This window comes from Zingiber officinale, chromosome 2B (assembly GCF_018446385.1).
Source record: "Zingiber officinale cultivar Zhangliang chromosome 2B, Zo_v1.1, whole genome shotgun sequence".
NCBI classification, from domain to species: Eukaryota; Viridiplantae; Streptophyta; class Magnoliopsida; order Zingiberales; family Zingiberaceae; genus Zingiber; species Zingiber officinale.
Window position 1 is genome coordinate 23,030,030 of NC_055989.1, and position 22,671 is coordinate 23,052,700.

The following is a 22,671-nucleotide window of genomic DNA, read 5'->3' on the forward strand; positions in this document are numbered from 1 at the left end:
AATCTTTCCTTTTATATCTTTCTACAAAAGATTAAGTGAAAGATTTGATATCTTTTCTTATTTGTAGTTAAAAGGAAAATTTATTTTTAGAGAAAATTTTCCATTTTGTAAATCATCCACATGTTTTAATAGAGAGATTTTAATTTATAAAAGTTTTATTTTATAACCAACCATGAAGGAAATTTTTAAAAGATAAATTTTTATTTTAAAATTTTTGGAAACAAATTAGGAAGTTTTAATTTTGTGTTTAAAACTTTCCTTCCTTGAAGGATTTGATATGGCCGGCCACATCCATAGAAGAAAAGGAAATTTTTTATCAATTAAATTTTCCTTTCATGGAAAATAAGGAAGTTTTTATTAAAACTTTCCTTATTTGCCAAGATCAAGGAATATAAAAGAGAGGGTAGAGGTTCCTCACCTCATAACAATATATCTATTATTTCCTCTCCTCTCTTCCTTGGTGGTGGCCAACCCTCATCCTCTCCTCCTTTTCTTCTTCTTTGGCCGGCGGCATCAACTCTCTAGGAGACTCTTGGTGGCCGGATTTTGCTTGGAGAAGAAGTAGAGAAAGGAGGATTTGTTTCTTTGCATCCCTTGGAGCTTGGTTGGTAGCCGAAGTTCTTCATCTCAAGGAGTTTGTTGATTGGCCGAAACTTGCTTGAAGAAGAAGGAAACTTGTGTGGATTCTCATCTCGGTAGATCGTCGCCCACACGACGTCCGAGATAAGAAGAGGAATACGGCAGAAGATCGTGAGGTCCATAAGCTATAAAAGGTATAACTAGTTATTAGTTTCCGCATCATAACTAGTTCATCCTTTTATTTAGATCTTGAAATACCAAACACAAGAGGCTAATGAATTTAGGTTATCAAATTTATGTTTTCGATTTTGTGTTTCTTTTGTTTTTTGAACATGTGATTTGATTGTTCTTTTTGGTTAAACCTAGGGTTACTATAAGGAGATTAAATATTGAATTTCGTTAAAAGGCTTTGTCTAGGAAGTGGTGGATGCTCCCATAACCAAGAAGGCCTAGTGCCTCACCATGTTTAACCTGGAAGCCGATCTTTGAAATAAATATTTAATCGAATTTGTAACATGGATGGATTTGGATTAATAATGTTAAGCATCGTTTGCAATCCAAGTCTAAACCTCTAAGAACAGATAAGTTGAATTTAGAATCAATAATGTTAAGTTCTGTTTACGATTCCAAATTTAACTTCTAAAGAACATAATAGGTTGTTAGGAATGGTTCAGGACTTGTACAAAATTTTTGTACAGAGGAACTAGTATGATATTCTGAGTAGCAACCAACACAAAATACCAAAGATACCCTATAAAATAAAGTTAGCACAATAAAATATAAATAATTTAATAGTCTCTGGACAATCTGGTTCTGACTTTCAGAGTTCTCAGAAACCCTAAGTCAAAACGACGCCTATTGTTCCCTCAACGGGGAACATATCCTCACCTACTCCTTTTAGGAGAATTTACCTTTTAACAAACCAGTCATCCAGACCATTTGGACTTTTTCTCAGCATCCAAGACCTCAGGACTTTCCACTAGAAGTCCAATCTCTGACCCGTCTAATTTTCCACCTGGTGTCCGTGACCCCCAGGACTTCCACCTAGTGTTTGCAACCCTAGGATTTCGCCCGACGTCCTTGACCTGCCAAGATTTTGCCCAATCCCCAGACCAGGACTTCGTTGCCTAACCATAGCTAGGAGTTTTCACCTTCCTAGTGTCCACTAGGACTTCTTTGCCTAACCTTAACTAGGACTTTCTTACATACTCAGTTAACTTGTTAGAACAATAATAATACTTAACTTAGAACTCTTTCTCATTATCAAAACTCAGATTTGATCATCTAGTGCTCCCTGCACAACATGCATCTCCCCTTCTTGAAATTAATGCCTAGATCCTTCACTACCTTCCTCTCCCTAGGTATGGTAGTTTGATTTTTGTTAGGACTTCCTTTAACATTTGATTTCCTAGGGTTATCTACCATGTTAACCCTATTCCTATCATGGTATTTAAATTCATAGTTATGGATGAGTAAATAATTTACATTATTTCTAACATGCATAGAGGAATTTAAATTTGAATTAAACTTCAAATTAGGGTTTACCTTACCCTTTACCTTTGGAGCCTCCCCTTGACTTGAGTCTTCATTCTTCCTCCACTTCTTCAATTGCTCCATCTTCTTGAGCTCTCCTTCTTGGAGCATTTTGTGTGGTAGTGTCTTTAGTCACCACACATGAAGCATCTAATATACTTCTTCTTCTTTGCTCCATTCTTGCAACTCACATTAGTTTCTAAATCAACCTTATTGAGTTTAGGAATTACCCCCTTTACATTTTTAAGCACGGGGCACCTACTCTTGTAGTGTCCCATCTCTCCACACTCAAAGCACTTAATGTAGGGTTTCCTGCTCCTCTCGGTAGAAGTGGTTGAGCGTTGAGCTTCGAAGACCTCTTCTCCACTTATCTTGGATTGCTCATCTTCTTCTTCCCTCGAAGATGTAAATGATTCCACTTCTTCCTTCTCTTCGGATGTTGAACACATGTCCACATCCGATTGGTCATTCTCCTCCTCTTTGACCAATGAGCCCTTCTCGTCGGGCTCTTTCACTTCTTACGTTTGTGAAGTGTTCCCATGATAAACAATTACTTTATTCCAAAGGTCACTTACATCCTTGTATTCATCTACCCTAGACAACACATTAGAAGGATATAAAGTTAATAAAATTTTAGTTACCTCCTTGTTCGCCTCCCATTGTTGCCTTTTCTCCTCGATCCAATACCTTGGCTGAAGACGCTTTCCCTTCTTTTCTGTTGGAGTTTCGAAGGGATCTTCCAAAGCGATTCAATGGTTCCAATCCATTTAGAACCATGTCTCCAATCGCAACCTCTAATACTTGAAATCTCCTTGCACATATAGAGGTGAGATTCGGATATCCCATCTTAGTGCTCCCTCCGACTCTATTTCTTCCTCTAGTAGTTGCTCCTTCTGCTGATTAGTCCTTTAAGAACGCTCCTTGCTCTGATACTACTTGTTGGGACCTTGATCACCGGCTAGATAGGGTGAATAGGCAGTCACCCACTTTGTTCACTTTCCTACACTTGTTAACGCAACGGAATACAAAACGACAAGTAGAAAGCTAACCCTAGAAACAATAAAGACAAGAAGAAAACAAACAAACCCTAACATATTCCTTTAATGTGATTTGGAGATGATGCTCTTACTCCATGGTGTGTTTGTAAGGTGGACAATCCCTAAATTCGTCGGTGGATCAATCCCGAAACTCTGGCTAGCATAATCTTTCTTGTCGATAGAGAAACCTTGCCACAAACTTGATTAAGATCTTGGATTGCAATGAGAGCTTTGGAGACTCTAATTAGGGGTTAACCACCTCTAATTTCATCACCCAAGCCAGCCACGCTAAGCTTCATTATATAGAGCTTGGGAAAAAATAACCAAGCTATTTTCTCGCTACCAGTCGATTGGTAAAGTTACCAGTCAACTGATGTTATCATTGGACACAACCAACGGTACTCCACAGAATCCATGATTCTGTTCAACCACTCTTTACCAATCGACTAGTAACATTACCAGTCAACTGGTCTTGGTAGTCAACTGTATTCATAGTCGTTAGGCACAAAAATATTTTGTGTTTGCCCCAGTCGACTAGTGATCCTGCCAGTCAACTGGTAACTCTGAGTACAATCACTCAGCACTCGTCCTTGTCCGCACAACTTCGATCTTGCCTTCTAGTCTCTTCCGTCAGACTCACATCTCTTGGATGTTTCCTCATCCTTCACACCTTGCCTTCAAGAGTTTCCTTCGGTCTTGTCCTTTGTTGTCGGGTCTTCTTTTGCCAAGAAGTCGTACCTCCGGGACTTCACCGCCAAGAGCCACACTCCGAGACTTCATTCATACCAAGTCATACTTGGACTTACGTTACCAAGGTTACGCACTTGGACTTATACCGCCAAGACTCCACTTGAACTTTGTCTTATTGTACCTACATCTTACACACTCACAAACGCATATCAAATACAATAATAACCTAACTTAAATTTTTACTCAAACATCAAAACTTACAGTCATACTGATTACTCCAATGACCTTCTCTCGAGACTCCATATTAACAGGAGCTTCGTGCACATGTTTATTAATAAGTTTGGATCAAAAGTAATCGATGACTTAAAAGCTCAATTTTATCGACATTTATGTCATAATGTCTTCTGAATTTATTCATATTTTTTATTTTTCTTTTTAAGCCTCAATTAAAAAATAAAGAGGAAAGAATTACCAACGAATATTAATAAAATATGTTTAAAACCTAAAAATTTTCTTTTTTTATTTTAATATCAATTACAATAAAAAATAAAGGTGAAACAAAACTAATAAAAAAGATTAAAATAAAATAAAATAAAATAAAATAGTTATTTCATAAATAATTTTCAAATAAAAAGTCATTGATAGCCTTAGAAATCAAAGGTTATGTTAAATTAATATTGTCCAATACGAATCATCCTTTTAATTTATTTATAATTTTTTAAAAAAAAATTGAACAATTGAAATCTATAATGAATTTTGACCAAAAAATTATTGATTATCTTAAATAATTCCATTTTATTCTAAATTTACATGGTTACACTCCGGACGGACCCTTAAATTTATCCATATTTTTATTTTCAATTTTGGGACCTTAGTAAAAATAAAAAATTAAAAAAAATACAAAATAACATTAATAAAAATATAAGAATCTTTAGAAATTATTATTTTTTATTTCTCAATAGTTGATTACAAGAGAAAAAAAATGAAAAATTAAATTAAATTAAAAAAAAATAGAAAAACATCTTAGAGCTGATTATATATATATATATATATATATAACCTAAATTTTGTATTTATACTATATAAAAAATTTCGATATTGATATCAACATAAGATTTATATCAAAATTTGTAGTATATCGAATTTAATTATATACGGTATCCATATAAATTTTTATTATATTAATTTTTTGGTATAGGGTGCAGTATAGGGTTGAAATTTCGATATAGCCTACCCCATCTCTAATTATGAGTTAAAAGTTGTGGAGCATGATGATAACATGAAGAAACCTATCAATTAAGATTTGAATCTGACTTATGCACAATGACTTATATGTTTTTGAAATTCAGAAACTTTAGCATGAATATTATTAGAAGAGTGTAAGGAAGTTATTACTATTGTGTACTAAAGTAAATTAGATGTATCTAGATCTACATATTACTGTGACAAAAAAATAATTATTTTCATTTTCTAAAAACATAAGCGTTTTTTATTTTCTTAGACAATAATTTTTAATTATTGGATCAAGGCATATGTGAGAGGAGGGGAGAAAGTATGGAGCGAAAAAAAAATAGACAGAAATAAAAAAAAAAACTAAAGATATTATTGTGTACTAAAGTAAATTAGATGTATCTAGATCAACATATTACTATGACAAAAAACAAAGAAAATTAAGATAGCTTCTAGTTTTATTTTCATTTTCTAAAAACATAAGCGTTTTTTATTTTCTTAGACAATAATTTTTAAATATTTTTTATTTTTTCATAAAATGATATCTTCTTTTCTAAAAAATAAATATGAAAATTATCAACCAAATAATTATTGGATCAAGGCATACATGAGAGAGAGGGGGCAAAGTATGCAGCGAAAAAGAAATAGACAGAAATAAAAAAAAAACATAAACACAAGAATTTACTTAATTCGGAACCTTCGACGACTCCTATTCTAAGATCCAGGTCCCACGGACCTATCGATGGGCAATCTACAAAATGCCTCTTCCGAAACTACCGGAAGATGTGATTGAATACAATAAATAGGGACAGTATAACAGTCCACATTTCCCCTTTTTAAAACAATAATAAAATGTGTAACACTTAACAAAATATTATCAATAATTAAGAGCGCTCATGTGTTGTTATCGGTCTGTCGGAGATGATCGGATGACTCGGAAAAATAACTTGGTGGTAGACAGACTTCTATGAAGTAGCAGTACAAAGTTGAAGCAGTCGAAAAACTAATCGGGCGCATAGAACCTCGTGTAGTAGTTGTGTATAGTGGCTTGGGCGAAACACCCTTATAAAGGATTTCTGAAATAGACCTAAATTGGACCAACGCCTACTATCCCTTCGAACAGGGATGCGTCCTCACTTAGTCACTCTCCTCCAATGACTTACCTCTACTTACCAAGTGTAGAGTTACCTTTGGAATCACACATCCAGACTTCGGGAATCAAATATCCTGACCTACTGGAATCGCACATCTGGTTTTCTCCAATCGAGAATCACACATCCCAACTTACCAGAATCACACATAAATTTTTAATAATATATAATTTATCTACAATGACTTCTTCTAGCATTTCTATTTGCAAAATCTTCTATAATATTATCAGTTTCAAGATTTTCCAAGATGTCTTTTTCAATACATAAAATTGCCAATCCATTTAATCTTTCTTGAGACATTGACGATCTCATATATGTTTTTAATAATTTTAATTTTGAAAAACTCCTTTCAGTCGATGCTACTGTAACAGGCATAGTCAATAAAATTCTATAAGCAATTGCAACATTTGGATAACAATCTATACTTTGAACAAATTCAAGAATATCAATTGCAGACATTATCATATTTGGTAAAGTCGTTTGTAATATTTTTAATTCAATAAATAAATCATCTAACTCAACATCTGATGAGTTGTCATGAGTTAGAGTAGATTTTAAATTGACACAATATTTTCTTAATTCATCATCATTCAAAGTTCTTAATGTTTTTGAATCAAATAAAAAGCCAAATATATTTTCAAAGGTTTTCATTTGCTCAAATCTACATTTTAAAGAAGCAATTGTCATGTCCACAACAACAATAAAATAATCAATTTTAAAAGACTCTTCTAATGATAGTGAAACTTCATCATCTTCTCTTTCATTAAATTATCTTTTCCTAAAAATACGGCGCTTTGTTGTAAATATTGGCTCTATATTCATATCTAATGCAAGACTCTTAGCAATAGTCAAACTTGCAGCATAACCATCATTCCTATACTTTTCAAAAAATGAGATTACACCTTCTAATTGTTTCATGGCAGAGTCCATGCACATAGATTTTGATTGTAATTTCTTACTCACCATGTTTATAGCAAATAAGATATCATACCAAATGACAATACCGAGTAAAAATTCAAATTTTTCGATTGAATTAGCTAAACTTTCAGCTTCACTTATTGACTTTGCATCATCACAAATATTATTTAATTCAAGTAAAGCTGCTCTCACTTCCACAATTTGAAATCTAATAGCTTGAGCACTTTTAATACGACTTTCCCAACGAGTATTCGACAAAGATTTGACGGTTAATCCCTCCACATTATTAAGTAAAATTTTCCATCTCTTAGGAGAACTTGAAAATAATGTATATATGCGTTGCACTACTCCAAAAAAAGAAACAGCTTTAACACAAGAATGTGCCATATCACTAAGAGTTAGATTAAGACTATGACAACACATGACATGTACAATGCTCTTGGATTTATTTCAAGTAACCTCTTTTGAACTTCTTGGTGTTTTCCTTTCATATTGGAACCATTATCATAACCTTGACCTCTAATATTTTCGATACTAAGATCAAGTGATTTTAACACATTTTGTAATTCGTTAAAAAGTCCTAAACCAGATGTATCATCTACTTTTAGAAACTCTAAAAAGTACTCCTCTATTTTCACTTTATTACCTGACATATTAACACATCGTACTATAAAAGTCATTTGTTCTTAATGACTTATATCTGGGGTACAATCAAGAATTATTGAAAAATATTTTGCTTCTTTAATTTTATTAATGATAACACTTTTAACATTATTAGCTAAAATAGAAATCAACTCATTCTGAATTTTATGACCTAGGTAATGATAATGAATTTCATTATTTTGAATACGTCTAATATGATCTTGCATCACATAATCAAATTCAGCAATCATTTCAATCAACCCCAAAAAATTTCCATTATTGTCTTGATAAAGTTTTTCATTAGATCCTCGAAAAGCCAAACAACGTTTAGAAAGACATTTTACAGTTGCTATTATTATTGTTATAACTTGTCTCCAACGCTCTTTTTCTTTGGAAATTTCTCGTTGTAAGTCTTTATTAATTGTTAGATTTTTATCTAATCGCATTTTTAATTCATTCCAAGTGTTCATGTTAGTTATATGTTCAATAGTATTTTCATGTTCTTTAAGTCGTTCACTAAGATGTTTCCAATCTCTAAATCCATCCTTTGCTAATGAACTTCTATTGTTTTTAGATTTAAACAACTTGCAACAAAAGCAATAAACTTTATCTACATATTTACTGTAAACCAACCACTTTCAATCTCTTATTTCTCCATTACTTAAATGTCTAGAATAATGAGCACAAGAAAAATGCCTAGAAGTATCGTCCAAAGGATATACAATATTCATTTCTCTTATAGGCTCTTTTTCAACTAAAATATCACGTGCATTGTTATCAAGATTATCCCAATTTCTTGGATCATATATATCAAGTGAAGAAATAAATTGTTCATCAATGTTAATATTCTCATTATCTACCCTATTTATAATATTTTCATGCTCACTCAAATTTTCCCTTTCTTCATTAACATTGTGAATCTCATTACACTCATCTACATCATTCACAATCATAGTTGAATTTTGTGCATTATCATGATAACTTTTAATAAAGAGTTTATTAATAGCACCTCTTTGTGATTCAGTCAATTGTTCTAATTTTTTTTCTTTTTTTTCCTTTTCTCACATCCAGAAAGATGTTTTTTAGGCAACATATTATAATGTACAAAACCACAACAATTACAAAAAAAAAGAAAGATAATTCAAATTATTTCACTAGTAAAGGAATAATAGCACCTGGAATATGATAGTTTTCAATATTAATGGAAATGTCCTAGGTCGTTAAGTTAAGCACCTCGTCAGACAACACCTGTTAAAAGAAAATCAAATCATTATCAAATTAAAACTAATTAGTAAAATTATGGTACTTAAAGAAACAACAATACTAATTATAACAATACAAGTAACAAGTTCAAGCGCATAGAAACAACATCCTTTGTAAAACACATTAAAATAAGTAATTCAGTTAAATAAAACTTGGCCACTTAAGAGTATCATTGTACCAACAGACTTAGCATTTCATTTCCATTTGAAAGGAGAGTTATTTTGTAATCATTCTAACATCCTAAGATCAAGTCCAAACTTTGTTTGTGCTAAATTTTTATATTAGGTTTTCAACTATAAGTCCAACTATATCCATTGCACATTGTCATTTACACTATGGATATCTGAGTTAACAAACAACAAATATGCAAAATGCAACCAGTTTTTCTTGTAACTGCATACAATGTATGCATGATCAATATGAGTTGACTAATTAAATCATTAGCTTAGTTGCATACAACCAAGAGCAATTCTTCAAGTGAGTAAAGAAAAACAGTACCTTGAGAAGCTCACAAGAAAGTGGATTCTGGGGATAAAACACACAATATAAATTAGCAATTCAAAATTAGCTTGTTAAGTACATTAGACAACATCATAGTGAGACTTCTCTTTGGCCTTATTAACTAGTTCCTAATCACTAGTCACTATGCTGTAGATTTTAATGCGATTTGCAGCAAGCCAGCAAGTAATGCAAAAATCATTTGAAGCAGATTTTAATTCTGCAGATTTTAATGCTATTTCTGCAGCAAGTAATGCAAAAATCATTTGAGGCAGAAACAAAGTTTAGATGTAAAGTTGAAGAAAGACAATTAAATCATTAGCTTGAGTAAAGAAAAATAGCACCTTGAGAAGCTTACAATTAAATCATTAGCTTAGTTGCATACAAGTATACAACCAACTAACCAAGAGCAAGTCTTCAATTTTTTCACAACGACAACAAACAAGTAGACAACCAAAGCAGAGCTCACAGTTCAGTAGTTCACAATGAAAAATCTAATTCAATGGGTTGTATTTGTCACGCCCCAGAGGAGTCCCTGTCCGAAGAAATTTCGGCAGCATCTCCCCTGTACGGGTGACAATCTAAAGCATTACTACATACAAAATATACCTAAGCCACACTCGGTTGGAATATATATACAAAATATAAACAACATAACACGCAATTTAATAAGCCTACACGGCTGAACGTAAACACACGGCAGTGGAAGACATAAAACGATACGAACGTAAAAGCAACAACGACACTAACAAAAATACCTGTCATCACAGACTTGACCCAAAATTCACATCGACTTGTTGGAAAAAAAAATACACAAAATCAATATACCACCCCAAACGATAACAAAACCAAAACGAAAACTATCCTCGAGTGTGACGTAGGACCCAGGACTGGCAACCGACATCTCTCCAAGCATCCATGACTCATCTACCTGTTACCTGACGAAAGAAAATCATTTTGTGGGGTGGTGAGTATTGGAACTCAGCGGGTAAGGAAAGAGATAGTGCATGAACATAACATATAAGTAGAGAATGCCAACAGTATACAGCCTCATTAGAAGAATAGCAGATACTATAATAGAACCAAAATAAATGCTCATAACAGAAACCATATCCTACGCTAGGTATAGAAGATCAGAGATGGTACTAATCTGCTACGGTACCACACATAACTACAGAGGTAATAAGCAAGGTATATACAAATTTCCAATGAATAAACCAATGTCTAAACATCTACAATGAGAGTATATCTCAACATAAGACAACATATCAGCATAAGTGAACAATAGCAAGAAACAACGGTAGCATAAATATACCACAACAACATAAGTAAACAATAACAGCATATGTAGACAGCAGCAGCCCAAGCAGACATAATAACAGCGTATGCACGGATGGTCACCTCGCCCACCTCTCTGCACCACGACCCCTGTATGGTCGAGAGGCCGGATCGATGACAACTGTACCACCCAAAGGCCGCCACTCTCTCGAGTGACCGGATGGACAGGTGCTGAGTAGCTAACTAGCTACACAGCGAAGGGGGTCCCTGCTGCTGGTAACTCCAGCTACCACTCTCCATGAGTGACCGAGTGCGGCACGACAGGACAAGTGACATCGACTCCAGCTACCACTCTCTCGAGTGGCCGAGGATGCGGCCCCTTTTTAACGACTCTCTCGACCGCAAGGGAGAATTGGTCGTTGACATGTATGCCATGACAGGATGCGAACAATGCAACGGTCATCATATATATATATAAGCAGAAATAGGTATGCTACATGAAGCCAGCATGCTCAGTATCGTACATAAATAAGCAACAGTCAAAGCATACAAACATGGTATCTAGTATCTGCTATTGATCATGGACAACAACAAGAGACTGTGTAGATATGGAACAAATTTCTCAAAGATTGCGTGGAAGTATCAAGCGCAGGAAAGTAAGAGTGGAGTCAAGGTAAACAATCCTAATCCAAAATAATTCATGCACTAAGGTCAAAGTACTAAAAGAAAACAAAGCAAGAAGTACCCGCCTTTATACGTAGATCGTGCCGGAATATCTTCACACCTTAGAGTTCACTTCAAATCAGAATCAAACCCTACAATATAGGATATATATCATAACTAGGTTCTACCATACATCAAATAGAAAACCTAATCCCCATCTAATTATGTAACACCAACTAATCCCACACATAAAATAGATCAAATACTACATTTATCTCTAACCAACAGAACAATTGGCTAAACTACCACAACGTAACCATGAAATTGATTACAACTAATTAATTAACTAGAAATCAATCTTATCCCTTGATTAATCCACCCAATTCAATATTACAATTTGATCCCTCTCAATGTAGCAAACAAATCGATTGCCAATTCCCTAACCAAATTGATTCAACATCACCGATACAACATGAAACAATCTAATCGGAAACCCCACTTTCCATTTGACAAACACGAATCCAGAAAACCTGAAAGAACCGGATCAAGAAAAGAACCCAGCATTAAAAACCAAATCCATCAGCCACCCCTTGCATCCAACTCATATCCCTCTCTCACAGAACTTAGCACAATGAAAAATAATCGAATATAAGATCACTTGTAACCCTCCTCATCAGCAAATCCAACAAGAAACCAAAAGCTCAACAGATCAAGACTCCTCCAGTAACACCCGAATCCTTATGCTAGCTTACCAAAATAAACACTAATCCATACCTACAAGGGAGAGATCGTCGGCGTGGTGACTCGAGGGGAAAGAGATCGCCGGCTGTGGGGTGCTCGTGCAAGGAGGAAAGGCCTGCTCAGGTGCGAGAACTTGGCGGCTATGGCTCGACGCAGCAGAGAATCGATGATGGCTTGGGGAGAAGAGGCCCGGTGAAGGAGCGGAGGCGACGTCGCGAGGTGAGGCTCGGGGGAAGAAGATGCGGCGGCTGGTGCCCGCGTGAGGGAGAGATCGCCGGCTTGGCTTCGGTGCTCGCGCGCGAGGAAGGAAGATCGACTGCTGTGCTTGCACGTGAGGGAGAGATCGTCGGCTGGAGAGGGGCGGCGGTGGATCGGCCGGAACCGAGAGAAGAAGGGGGAGTCGACGGTGGATTTTGGGGAGCAGAAGGTCGCGAGAGGGAGGGGTGGCGTCGGGCTTAGGGCAAGGGGAAGGGAAAGGAAATTTCGGCGCAGAGAGATTAAGGAAGAATAAGGAACTTAGGCTTTAATAGAAAACCTAGGCATATTAATCAAATCAACTCCCTAATAAATAGGAATTCCAAACAGACCTTTTCCAAAGTCTATAATTTTATCCCCTCAATATACGCCCTACGGGCTCCGATTAAATCCCCGAAAATTTCTAAAAATTCTGTTACAATTATTCGTCTATTAAACCTTATTATTTAATTATTATTTGGTTCGGTATTTTACAGTATTTATCATCTCTGTGGATACAAAAATAACAGTAAAAAAAATCTTGAGAAGTGACATAAATTTGAAAGGAGAACTGGAGAAGAAGAGATGTGACAGAAATAGCCGTTGAAGACAAGCCGTGAGCGAAAAGAGAAGAAGAGATGCGATAGGGATAGAAAATTTCAAATAGAAAAGGAGGAGAAGACTTATCTTTTGAGTCCTCTTTCTCGTAGGCGCAGGTGAAGCCGAAGGCAGCAGCCAGCAGGGGGCACCGCGACGAGTTTCTCATCGCACATCATAGGTGTAGGCGGCGGAAGAAAAGCCCTAAATCTAATCCTGCACTACACCTATTAAAATTTAAACATAATATTTTTTTAAAAAAAATTTGGGCCCCCCAAAACTCAAGGCCCAGGGCCATCGCCCAGGATGGCCCTCCTCCAGGGCCGGGCCTGTCTCCAATCGAGAATCGCACGTCCCGACCCTTACCAAAATCCCACATATGGACTTTAATATGTCGAAAATCAAACATCCCAACTTACCAGAATCATACATCCAATCTTCAACTAATCAAAAATCGAATATCCTGACTGGGTTAGTCAATCCAATACACTCGATAATAAGGTTAGATCACAGCACTTCTAACTTTAATATATTTGTTATTCATCAAAATTTAGGTTTCACCATTGGTGCCAACTATACCAATAATAATATTCTTGTTTTTCTTAAAAAAAAAAAAACAAATCAAATGTTACCTAATTTTTTAATAGTTTATATGGACTAGTAGGGTACAAGTCAAAACTTTTTGGGTACAAACTCATAAGAGTGAAATGAACTTATTATATCTAATTTGGATCGATTCTAACTTGCCTAAGCCCATTAATAAATTTTGAACAAAACTTATTAATAATTTAAATACTTTTAAAATCCTAAAACTTTAGCATAACAAAATCAGTAAAAAAAAGTTATTGATGTTGCAGTGAATGCCTTTTATATATATACTAGTGATCGTGTACACGCGCGTCTGAATTATTTGGGTATTTAAAAATCCGAATTGTTTGGAATTTCGAGTGTCACCCTTATGTTCAGAAGTAAGAAACTCATGCAATAGTGCAATAATGTAAGGGTGACGCTCGAGAATCCTAGCAACAAACTACTATAAAGGTCTTCCCTATGCAAAAATTAATTTAATTTAATATTATACTTTTCTCAGTAAAAAAAACTAAGAAAAAAATATTTTTTAACATCATCGGCCTAAAATATTTATAGAAGTTTCTTTGATCATAATTTGTCAATTCTAAGATATGGGACTAAAGAGAACTCTATTTTTTTTTATATAAAACAACTAGAGAAAATTAATAATGAGAAAAATTCATAATAATACGCCGCAGCTGAGTCTCGAACTCTATATCACTGATTGTTTCGCTTGTGGAATTACTAATAAACCTTGGAATTATTTTTAGTGTGAATAGAAAAAAAGTCATTAACGTAAATTCATTTTAGGCTTCACCAAAGTTAGTTAGTAAAGGGGGGAGATTTTTAATAAAATAGTAAGATAGTAATATATATATATATATATATATATATATATATATATATTTGTATTTTTTAAATTTTTATTAATGTTCTTTTGTAATCTTTATCTTTTTTTTTGTTTTTATTAAGGTCTAAAATTTTAAAAAAATGGGGAAAAAATTAGAGAAGCATCAAAAGTGAAATGACGGAATTTAGCAAGTTATTAATGACTTTGAGTTAAAACTAATTTTAAAAACTAAAAATATAAACAAATTTAGGGAACAAGTATAATGATATAAAGTTAGAATAAAGTTAAGCTTTTAAGACCATTAATCCATGGTATCTCTGGCGTAATGGCCAGGGGTCGATTCTCAGGAACTGACGACTTGAGGTTTACCCCGCCATGCGCCTATGGCCTGTGTACCTGCATGAACCTCCCTCCATATCCGTGGGGCCGACACTAGGGGGGCCGCTAAGGTAGCGGATCTACCTTTTTTTTTAAAGGCCATTAACCATTTTTAATCAAAACTCATTAATAATTTATTTTTTAAAATATATATATATATATATATTAATTTGATATTAATTAGAATTTTTTTAATTATTATTAATTTGGTATACTTTTTTATTTTAATTTAGCTGTAAAATAAGTAAAAATATGTCAGCAAAAAGGTATGCTTTTTTGGATAAAAATTAAGAAGTGGAGCCCTTTGTTAATTTCAAAATCCTGCGTGCGCCTACGGTAGAATGTGGTAATTATTAGGCTATATTATTTTAATATTTAAAAACAAACGTCCTCTTAATTTCTATCTATTTCTAGAATAAAAAAAATGAGAATAAAAGGGTCTTCCTCCTGGCGCTTCTCTCTCTCTTTCAGTACGATCGATGTACAGACGTAGGACGGCGGTAATGTCCGGCTCCAAAAGATCCTTCCTTGCAGATTTCAACTGCTGTGTCGCGAGGGATTCGCGCTGACTCTGATTTCGGCTCTTGTTCGATCTTCTCGGTGGAAAGTTTCTAGAGATCGATCGCATTCGAGATCTCCACCGGAGGTCCTACCGAGGTCTGTCTGTCATTTACTCCCCTTTTTGCTGAAAATTCCGAAAAAAAGTGTTGTTGTTTCTAGTGTGCTTTCCTGATCGCGAGAATCGATCCGATCCGAGCAGCGACGATAGGGAAAAGGCGATTCCTTGAACGTAAAATCTCTGGTTCTTCTTCTATATTTTGTAATATTAACCTACAAGTTCGCATGATCGATCTAAGAAATTTAGCTCGCAGTTCTTGCAGAGAAATGAATGGGCTTTAGGGTTGCTGTAAATGGCATCGTTAGTCCCGGGCGTCCTTATCAAGCTCCTGCAGCATATGAATACTGATGTGAAGATTGCCGGAGAGCACCGTTCATCCCTTCTTCAAGTCGTGAGTATTGTGCCTGCTCTTTCTGGAAGTGATCTCTTCGCCAACCAAGGGTTTTATCTCAAGGTCTCTGATTCTTCCCATGCAACATTTGTTTCCCTGCCCGACCAGCACAATGACCTTATCTTAAGCGATAAGATCCAACTCGGTCAATTCATTCATGTCGATCGCCTCGAGGCAGGCTCTCCGGTTCCCACTCTTAAGGGTGTGAGGCCTCTTCCTGGTCGTCACCCCTGTGTTGGCAACCCTGAGGATCTTGCCGCCACCAGTTCTCTTTGTAATTTTCTCGCCATGGACAAACTGAAGCCACTCGACGACTCAAAGAACAGCAATAACACATCTACAGATAATAATAACACACGGGAAGCAGAAAGAAGAAGGATCTCGCTTACTAAGTCTAGGTCTCTGCTCTTGAAACTACCAGTCAATGGCAAATTGGACAAGAAGGGCACGAGTGCCGGATCAAGATCAACCAACTCAAGGTTATTGCCTTCATCTCCGAGTTATGTCTATTCTTTGCCTGCATCTTTTGAGAATTTCTCTAGCGAGATTAAGAGGCAAGCAAAAGCTAAAGGAGTAGAGAAGCCGGCATCATCTTCAAGAGTGAGTCTGTTGGAGAAGGCAGCTTCGATGTTGAAAGGAACATCTGCTGGTAGGAAGTCTACTTCTGCAAATTTCCTGGCTCCAACCATTGAATTAGGGCCCAAAGCTTTGAGAAAGAACTGGGAAGAGAATCTGGACACGAAGGTTAGAGATTGTTCAACCTCAAAAAATTCCAAAGCTACAACAAAATCTGAATTTAGAAGTGCTTCTGTGAGTTCAATATCTAACTCAATCTAAATTGCTCTTCTGTTGTGTACCTTGAGCTGCTGTCATTCACTATAACTATGATTACAATGCTCAATGGCATGTAAATAGCTACTTTGATATCAGAGTTTAGAATGATTATTCTTCATTTTGGTCACTTAGCATTAATTTTCTGATTCACAGATCCCTGGACGGAAATCATCAAAAAATGAGAAATCTTTACCTAAGGAGGATAGCAAGATTCAAGTTCCTGCAGCTGCAGAGGATTCCGGTAAAATAACTAAACAGAGTCCTGTTAACAGTCCAAGTCTTGGTAACTTGGTGAAGATCGAAACAACTAAAAGAAAGTGGACAGATGGTGGTGTTCCATGGCAGTCACTTCCATCGTCTCTAGCAAAACTGGGGAAGGTAGGATAAACATTTTATAGTAGCTTCTAAGTGGTCATGGGACATGAATCATTGTAAATCTCAGGAGCTCTTCAAGCATAGGGATGCAGCGCAACAGGCTGCTGTAGAGGCTTTGCAAGAAGCTTCTGTCGCAGAGAGCTTGATCCGTTGCTTAAGGTAAACGAATTCTACTGTGCATTTTTTTTTTGCTTGTGAAAGGTGAATCGAGTTAATCAGAGTGCTGCTTACTGGGCTTTTGCCGTGTACGCAGCATGTATGCGGAGGTCAGTGGCAGTGCCAAGGAAGAAAATCCGCAGCCGGCCGTGGAGCAGTTTCTGGCCTTCGATTCCTCCCTATCGCGTGCCGCGAGCGTTGCGGACTCTCTCTCCAAGTTCAGGTCTCAATTGGTAGCTGGAACGTCGTCGGACGCAGCAGCCGCTGGCCAAGTTAAAGAAGAAGCACTAAAAATCTCCACCAGGAACCGCCGCCGCGCCGCTGCCTGGGTCGACGCCGGCCTCGCCACTGAGCTCTCCCACTTCTCCCTCTACAACCGCAGGAACCCCACCGCGGCCTCTTCTGCGACGGTGGCGACTGTCGTACTCGAGGTTGTGTCGAAGACTTCCCCGGCAGCGGCGTCTGCGACCTCCAAGGCCTCGCTCCAGTCGAAATCGAGGTTGTCCGCGGCGCCGTTGGGCAATGGGAAGACGCGGGGGCTGGCGCCACCGTCGCCGCTGCCAGAATGGGAGCGCGGCAGAGGGCTGGAAGAGGGGGCGGAGTTGGCGCGAGCGCTGAAGGAGGACGCGCAGTCATGGTTCCTGGCGTTCGCGGAGAGGTTCCTCGACGCGGACGCGGCCGCCCTGGTGCCGTCCAATCGGGAGCAGGTGGCCGCCATGCTGCCGCAGCTCAAGAAGGTGAACGACTGGCTGGAGGCGATCGACCAACAGAGGAAGGAGGGCGAGGCCGTGTTGGAAGAGGACGCGGAGGAAGGCGAGGGTCCCACCGGCGTGCCGCCGGAGACGGTGGAGCGACTGCGGAAGAAGATCTACGAGTACCTCCTCACCCACGTTGAGTCGGCCGCCGTAGCGCTCGGCGGCACGGCCCAGGCCACGGCGCCGCCCCAACCTGTGGCGGGGATCGGAGGGCGGCCGAGGCGGAAGGGATGACAGATCGGCAGGCGCCGGAATGATGAAGCGTTGAAACCTTTTTAGGTTCAATGCCCTATTTACTCTCCGAAGAAGGGCTGGGGCAGGTTACGGGTCGACCGTCGAATAATTATGACGTGGGAGGAGTTTTTTTTTTTCTGGAGGATGTTCCCTCGAAAATCGAAAATCGAAAATCGAAAATCGAAAATCGAAAATTGGGAAAAACAAAAGAAAAAAAAAGAATTGTATAAAAGTTGTGATAATTTTCTTGTATTTATTTAGAATTGAGTTGCATTCAAATATTTCATATAGAGGATTCATAATACTAACTTATTTTAATATTTATCATCTTATGAAAAATGTATGAGTCTATAATCATATGTTCGTTATAACAATATATATTTTTTATTTATATTTCTTTTAATATTAACATCCATTATTTATAGATATCAAACATTATTTATAGATATCAAAGTTCATTTAATCATCGTAAAATTAATATATATTAAATAAATATAATTTAAATATATTTTAAAATATTAAAATTATTATTATTATTTTTAATAATAATTTACTTTTAAAAAAATAATTTTTGCCTCTTTTATTCAATTTTAAAATTTAAAATTTATATATTTTTTTAATAAATAAAATTAAAAAAAAAAAACATAGTGGGTGGGCTAGGGCTAGCCCACCCCACCCCACTTGAACACTTTCAATCTCTTGAACGGGTATAATACCCTTTCACACTCCTTTTAATATCAAAGTGCATTATAACATCCCTTTAATAAAGCATTATGGATGCTCTTAACGAATAGAATATAGTGTCTTGTCAATTGATACCTTATTAACCAAATCAACAATGAACTCTCAGAACCTATAAAGTTCAACAAATTGGCTAAAAAACAAAGCAACTTGCTTAAGGTCCCTATTGAGTGGCTTAGCATTGTAAGTTGGATTGAACTGTTGGATAATATTCCACAATTTAATTACCGACCGGGGATAATTAGGATGCTCTGAATCGAAATTATAGAAAATAACTCAAATGTGGTTTGATTTGATAATGTCAAGGTGTCTACCTGGACTTGTTAGGTTGATTTGCTGGAGGTTGATTTGTTGGATTGTCCAAGTGGTGTTCCCGAGTAGGAAGACTATTGCTTGAGCGTCGAGTGTTGCGAGATCAAAGCGGCCGAGTTGCCGACTACACAAAGTTGAGTCATTGACTATCGAGCTTCTAATTGGACTTCCAAAGTCCAAGCGAGACGTCACTAGCCAAATGCTCCTGAGTGGTCTCAAGTGTCGTGAGGTCTAATCAGCTCGTGTGCTTCTCAAGTCTAAGTGGGAATCCGAGTGTTGCCTGAGCCGGTTATCGAGTTGAGACGTTGAATGCTCTAGTTGCCAAGTATTGAGTCGAGAAGTTGAGTCCCCGAGCTGTCGAGTGCTTGAGTTGTCAAGTCATCGAGTTGTTGCGTCGCCCAACTATTGAGTCAGTTGAGTCATTGCGTCCCCCAACAACCGAGTTGGTCAAGTCTGAGTGGGTTTCCTAGTCAGGCAAGAGAGAAATCAAGGCTTGCGTTTAATGAAGTTTCATTAAACTACATTCGTCCTCTCCGACGGTGCTTTAAGATTTCGATGGATGTCTATTTCTCATGATACAATGATATACCACGTGTTAATTCTAAATGCATGAAAAATACAAAAAAATGAAATATGTAAAACTCACAGTGATCTCCCATAGTAGATCTTAATTTTCTCTCTTCATACAAAATAAAAAACTCCAATGATGCTCGGAGAAGAAGATCGGAGAAGATATCAAAGAATAATTTACCGTCAGAAGAATAATCACGAACAAATCGAAAAGCTCTTCAAGATTCCACGAACCAAATCCCTCTCTAACGGATGTTCTCCTCTTACACTCTTGTGTACATGGACGAACCTTGCATAGAGACCTTTCACATATGGGACGAACCCTTTCTCTTTTGACATTGCACAAACCTCGCACACAGCAAGCCCACCATTTTTCTTCTTTGGCTTGGATGCATACAGCGACGGATCTAGGATTTTAAGTTTAGGGGGTCGTATACTAAGTGACGAAAATAATTATTAAATGTATTATATAATAATGACCTCTCCAAACTTTCAAAATGTATAATGTATATTTAGTTAAAATGTATAATTATTAAATGTTTGTGGGGGTCATGGCCCCCTCATGTCCTAATGTAAATCCGCCCCTGGATGCATATTTATTAGAGGAAGATGACTCTTCATTTTCCTCTATTAATGGAGGAATTAAATAGGCAAGAAGATGAAGGGGAAGGGGTGCCCTTTCATCTTCTTAACTCTAACATCTCCCATTCATTCAAGTCAATTTATAAAGGTCATCTAGTCACAAAGACCATGTAAGTCACATAGACTATATTGTAATCAAGTCATAGAGACTAGAACAAAACACTAGATAGTCACAAAGGCCAAATAAAAGCATCCAATCATACTTTTAGAGAATATGGTTTATGCAACAGCAAGCACACTGAGCAATTATTGCTAAGAAAATTGTTACACCTTACATAGCTACTTTATAGAACAAATCAGAGACATTCTCATAATGGCACATAGCCTCTCTCCTGACGGTACATATCCGTTATCCAGAAAATATTCAATCTCCTAGTGGCACACAACCATTATCTTGGAGATATCCATGTCTTACTATTTATCCAAATTAAATAATATTTATTTACATTAATATGAACATCTCTAATCCCTCACAATGGCTATTATATCAAGAGCATGTTCCATATTCAATATTCATAATCATTTCGATACATAACAGAAATGAGCCGACCAGTGAATAACAGCAAAAGATGTAAATCTATTTAATCTCTCTTTTTAGCTAGAATATATTCATTCTAATAATTTACTTTCCTAGTTATGCTCCATAGACAAAATCATCCATAGTCAATAGGAAGCATGCTAAAGTAGCAGACACTGATTATAACTTCAAGTAGATAACGAAATAGTCACTTAGGGTAAAATTGAGATTAACTTATAATCTCAAGGGTCTCACATAGTAGAGAAGTAGGGATTCATTCTCCTACTACCCTTCTTGTCGCCATAGTACATGTGTTATGAATCACATGCTACGATGTTATTTTCTTTACTAAAAAAAGTGCACGTTTTTCTCAAATTTTAACATCGTACAAATTTTGATATAGACATATCTAATGTCTAATCCTAAATTCAACATATAAATTCTAATATGACCTTAAGCAGATTCAGTAAATGGTGGGTACATTTACTTTGATCATTATATAAATGATCTCATCTTGACACAATTATCAAGCTAAGGTGACCTTAACTTATAGGTATGTCTCTATTCACAGCTACAAAAGATGTCCCATAAGTAATAGTCTTACCTCTATTTATACTTAACAAATAGAAATGATTATCCATGTGAGTGAACCAATCTCAACCTGCCAACATGCTCATCGAGACTTTAATACAAAATGGAACAACATATACACTGAATAGATCATGACATTTTACAATGTGTTACATTTTACGAAGTCACAAAGACTTCCCATATCCTTGAAATGACTCTTTAGTCAATGACTTAGTAAAAGGATTTGCAAGCATAGTTCGTGTGGGGATATACTAAAGAATTATCATTTTCTTATCCACAATATCCTTAACAAAATTATACTAAATTCTATATGTTTGCCTTTGTTGTAATATTTAGGATCCTCAGCTTGACTGTCACACAGTACACTATAACAGGACTCCCACTATTCTCAGCAATCTTCAAATACTTCAGGAAGCTTTTCAACCAAACAAATTGTTGCACAATTGATGCACAAACTACACACCTTCTATTGTTGATAAGACTACACAAGCCTAGCCATATAGTTTCTATTGTCGACAAGGCTACACAAGCCAAGCCACATAACTTTCATTGTTGGCAAGGCTACATAAGTCTGTTTCTCGCTATTCCATGAGATGACACCACCATTTGGTAAGAAGGTATATCAGATGTGGATTTTCTGTCATCAAAGTTTCCTGCCCAATCTGCATCTATGTAGCCACTTAGGCTAATCTTAGATCGATGAAAATAGATACATAATATGTTGTCCTTTTGAGATATTTATTATCTTCTTCACCGCTTTCCAATGTCTTGATCTTGGGTTTAACTAGAAATGCCTAACCAAGCCAACACCATAGCTTATATCAAGAGGAATACACAACATAGTGTACATCAAACTACCAATAGAATTGGCATGTGGTATTATTACCTTCATTTTGGCTATTTCTTCAAGAGTCTTGGGATACAATGTTGCAATCCGACATATTGAAGTGTTGTAACATCTTAGTGATATAAGTCTCTTGAGACAAACCCAAAAGCTTTTTTGATCGATCTTTCATGATCTTCACTCCTTAGATGTATCGACTTCTCTTCAAAAATAATACCCTCCATTTGGGTATTTTCTT

The 22,671-nt window shown here is 36.5% G+C and overlaps 1 protein-coding gene and 1 pseudogene across 3 annotated transcripts; one reads left to right on the forward strand and one right to left on the reverse strand.

The window, feature by feature from the left end:
- Nucleotides 1–7,068: 7,068 nt before the first annotated feature.
- Nucleotides 7,069–8,952, reverse strand: LOC122048198 (annotated as a pseudogene).
- A 6,338-nt stretch (nucleotides 8,953–15,290) lies between these two features.
- On the forward strand, nucleotides 15,291–18,502 carry LOC122045490. Of its 3 annotated transcripts, XM_042605726.1 has the most exons (6): nucleotides 15,291–15,509; nucleotides 15,573–15,642; nucleotides 15,725–16,672; nucleotides 16,850–17,074; nucleotides 17,139–17,230; nucleotides 17,325–18,502. In XM_042605726.1, the coding sequence occupies exons 3-6, from the start codon at nucleotides 15,764–15,766 to the stop codon at nucleotides 18,214–18,216; spliced, it is 2,118 nt and encodes a 705-aa protein (XP_042461660.1). In that variant the 5' UTR covers nucleotides 15,291–15,509; nucleotides 15,573–15,642; nucleotides 15,725–15,763; the 3' UTR covers nucleotides 18,217–18,502. The 3 variants fall into 3 exon arrangements, with proteins under 3 accessions (XP_042461660.1, XP_042461659.1, XP_042461661.1); XM_042605725.1 differs by having other exon boundaries at nucleotides 15,291–15,642; XM_042605727.1 differs by having other exon boundaries at nucleotides 15,573–16,672.
- The last annotated feature ends 4,169 nt before the right edge of the window (nucleotides 18,503–22,671 follow it).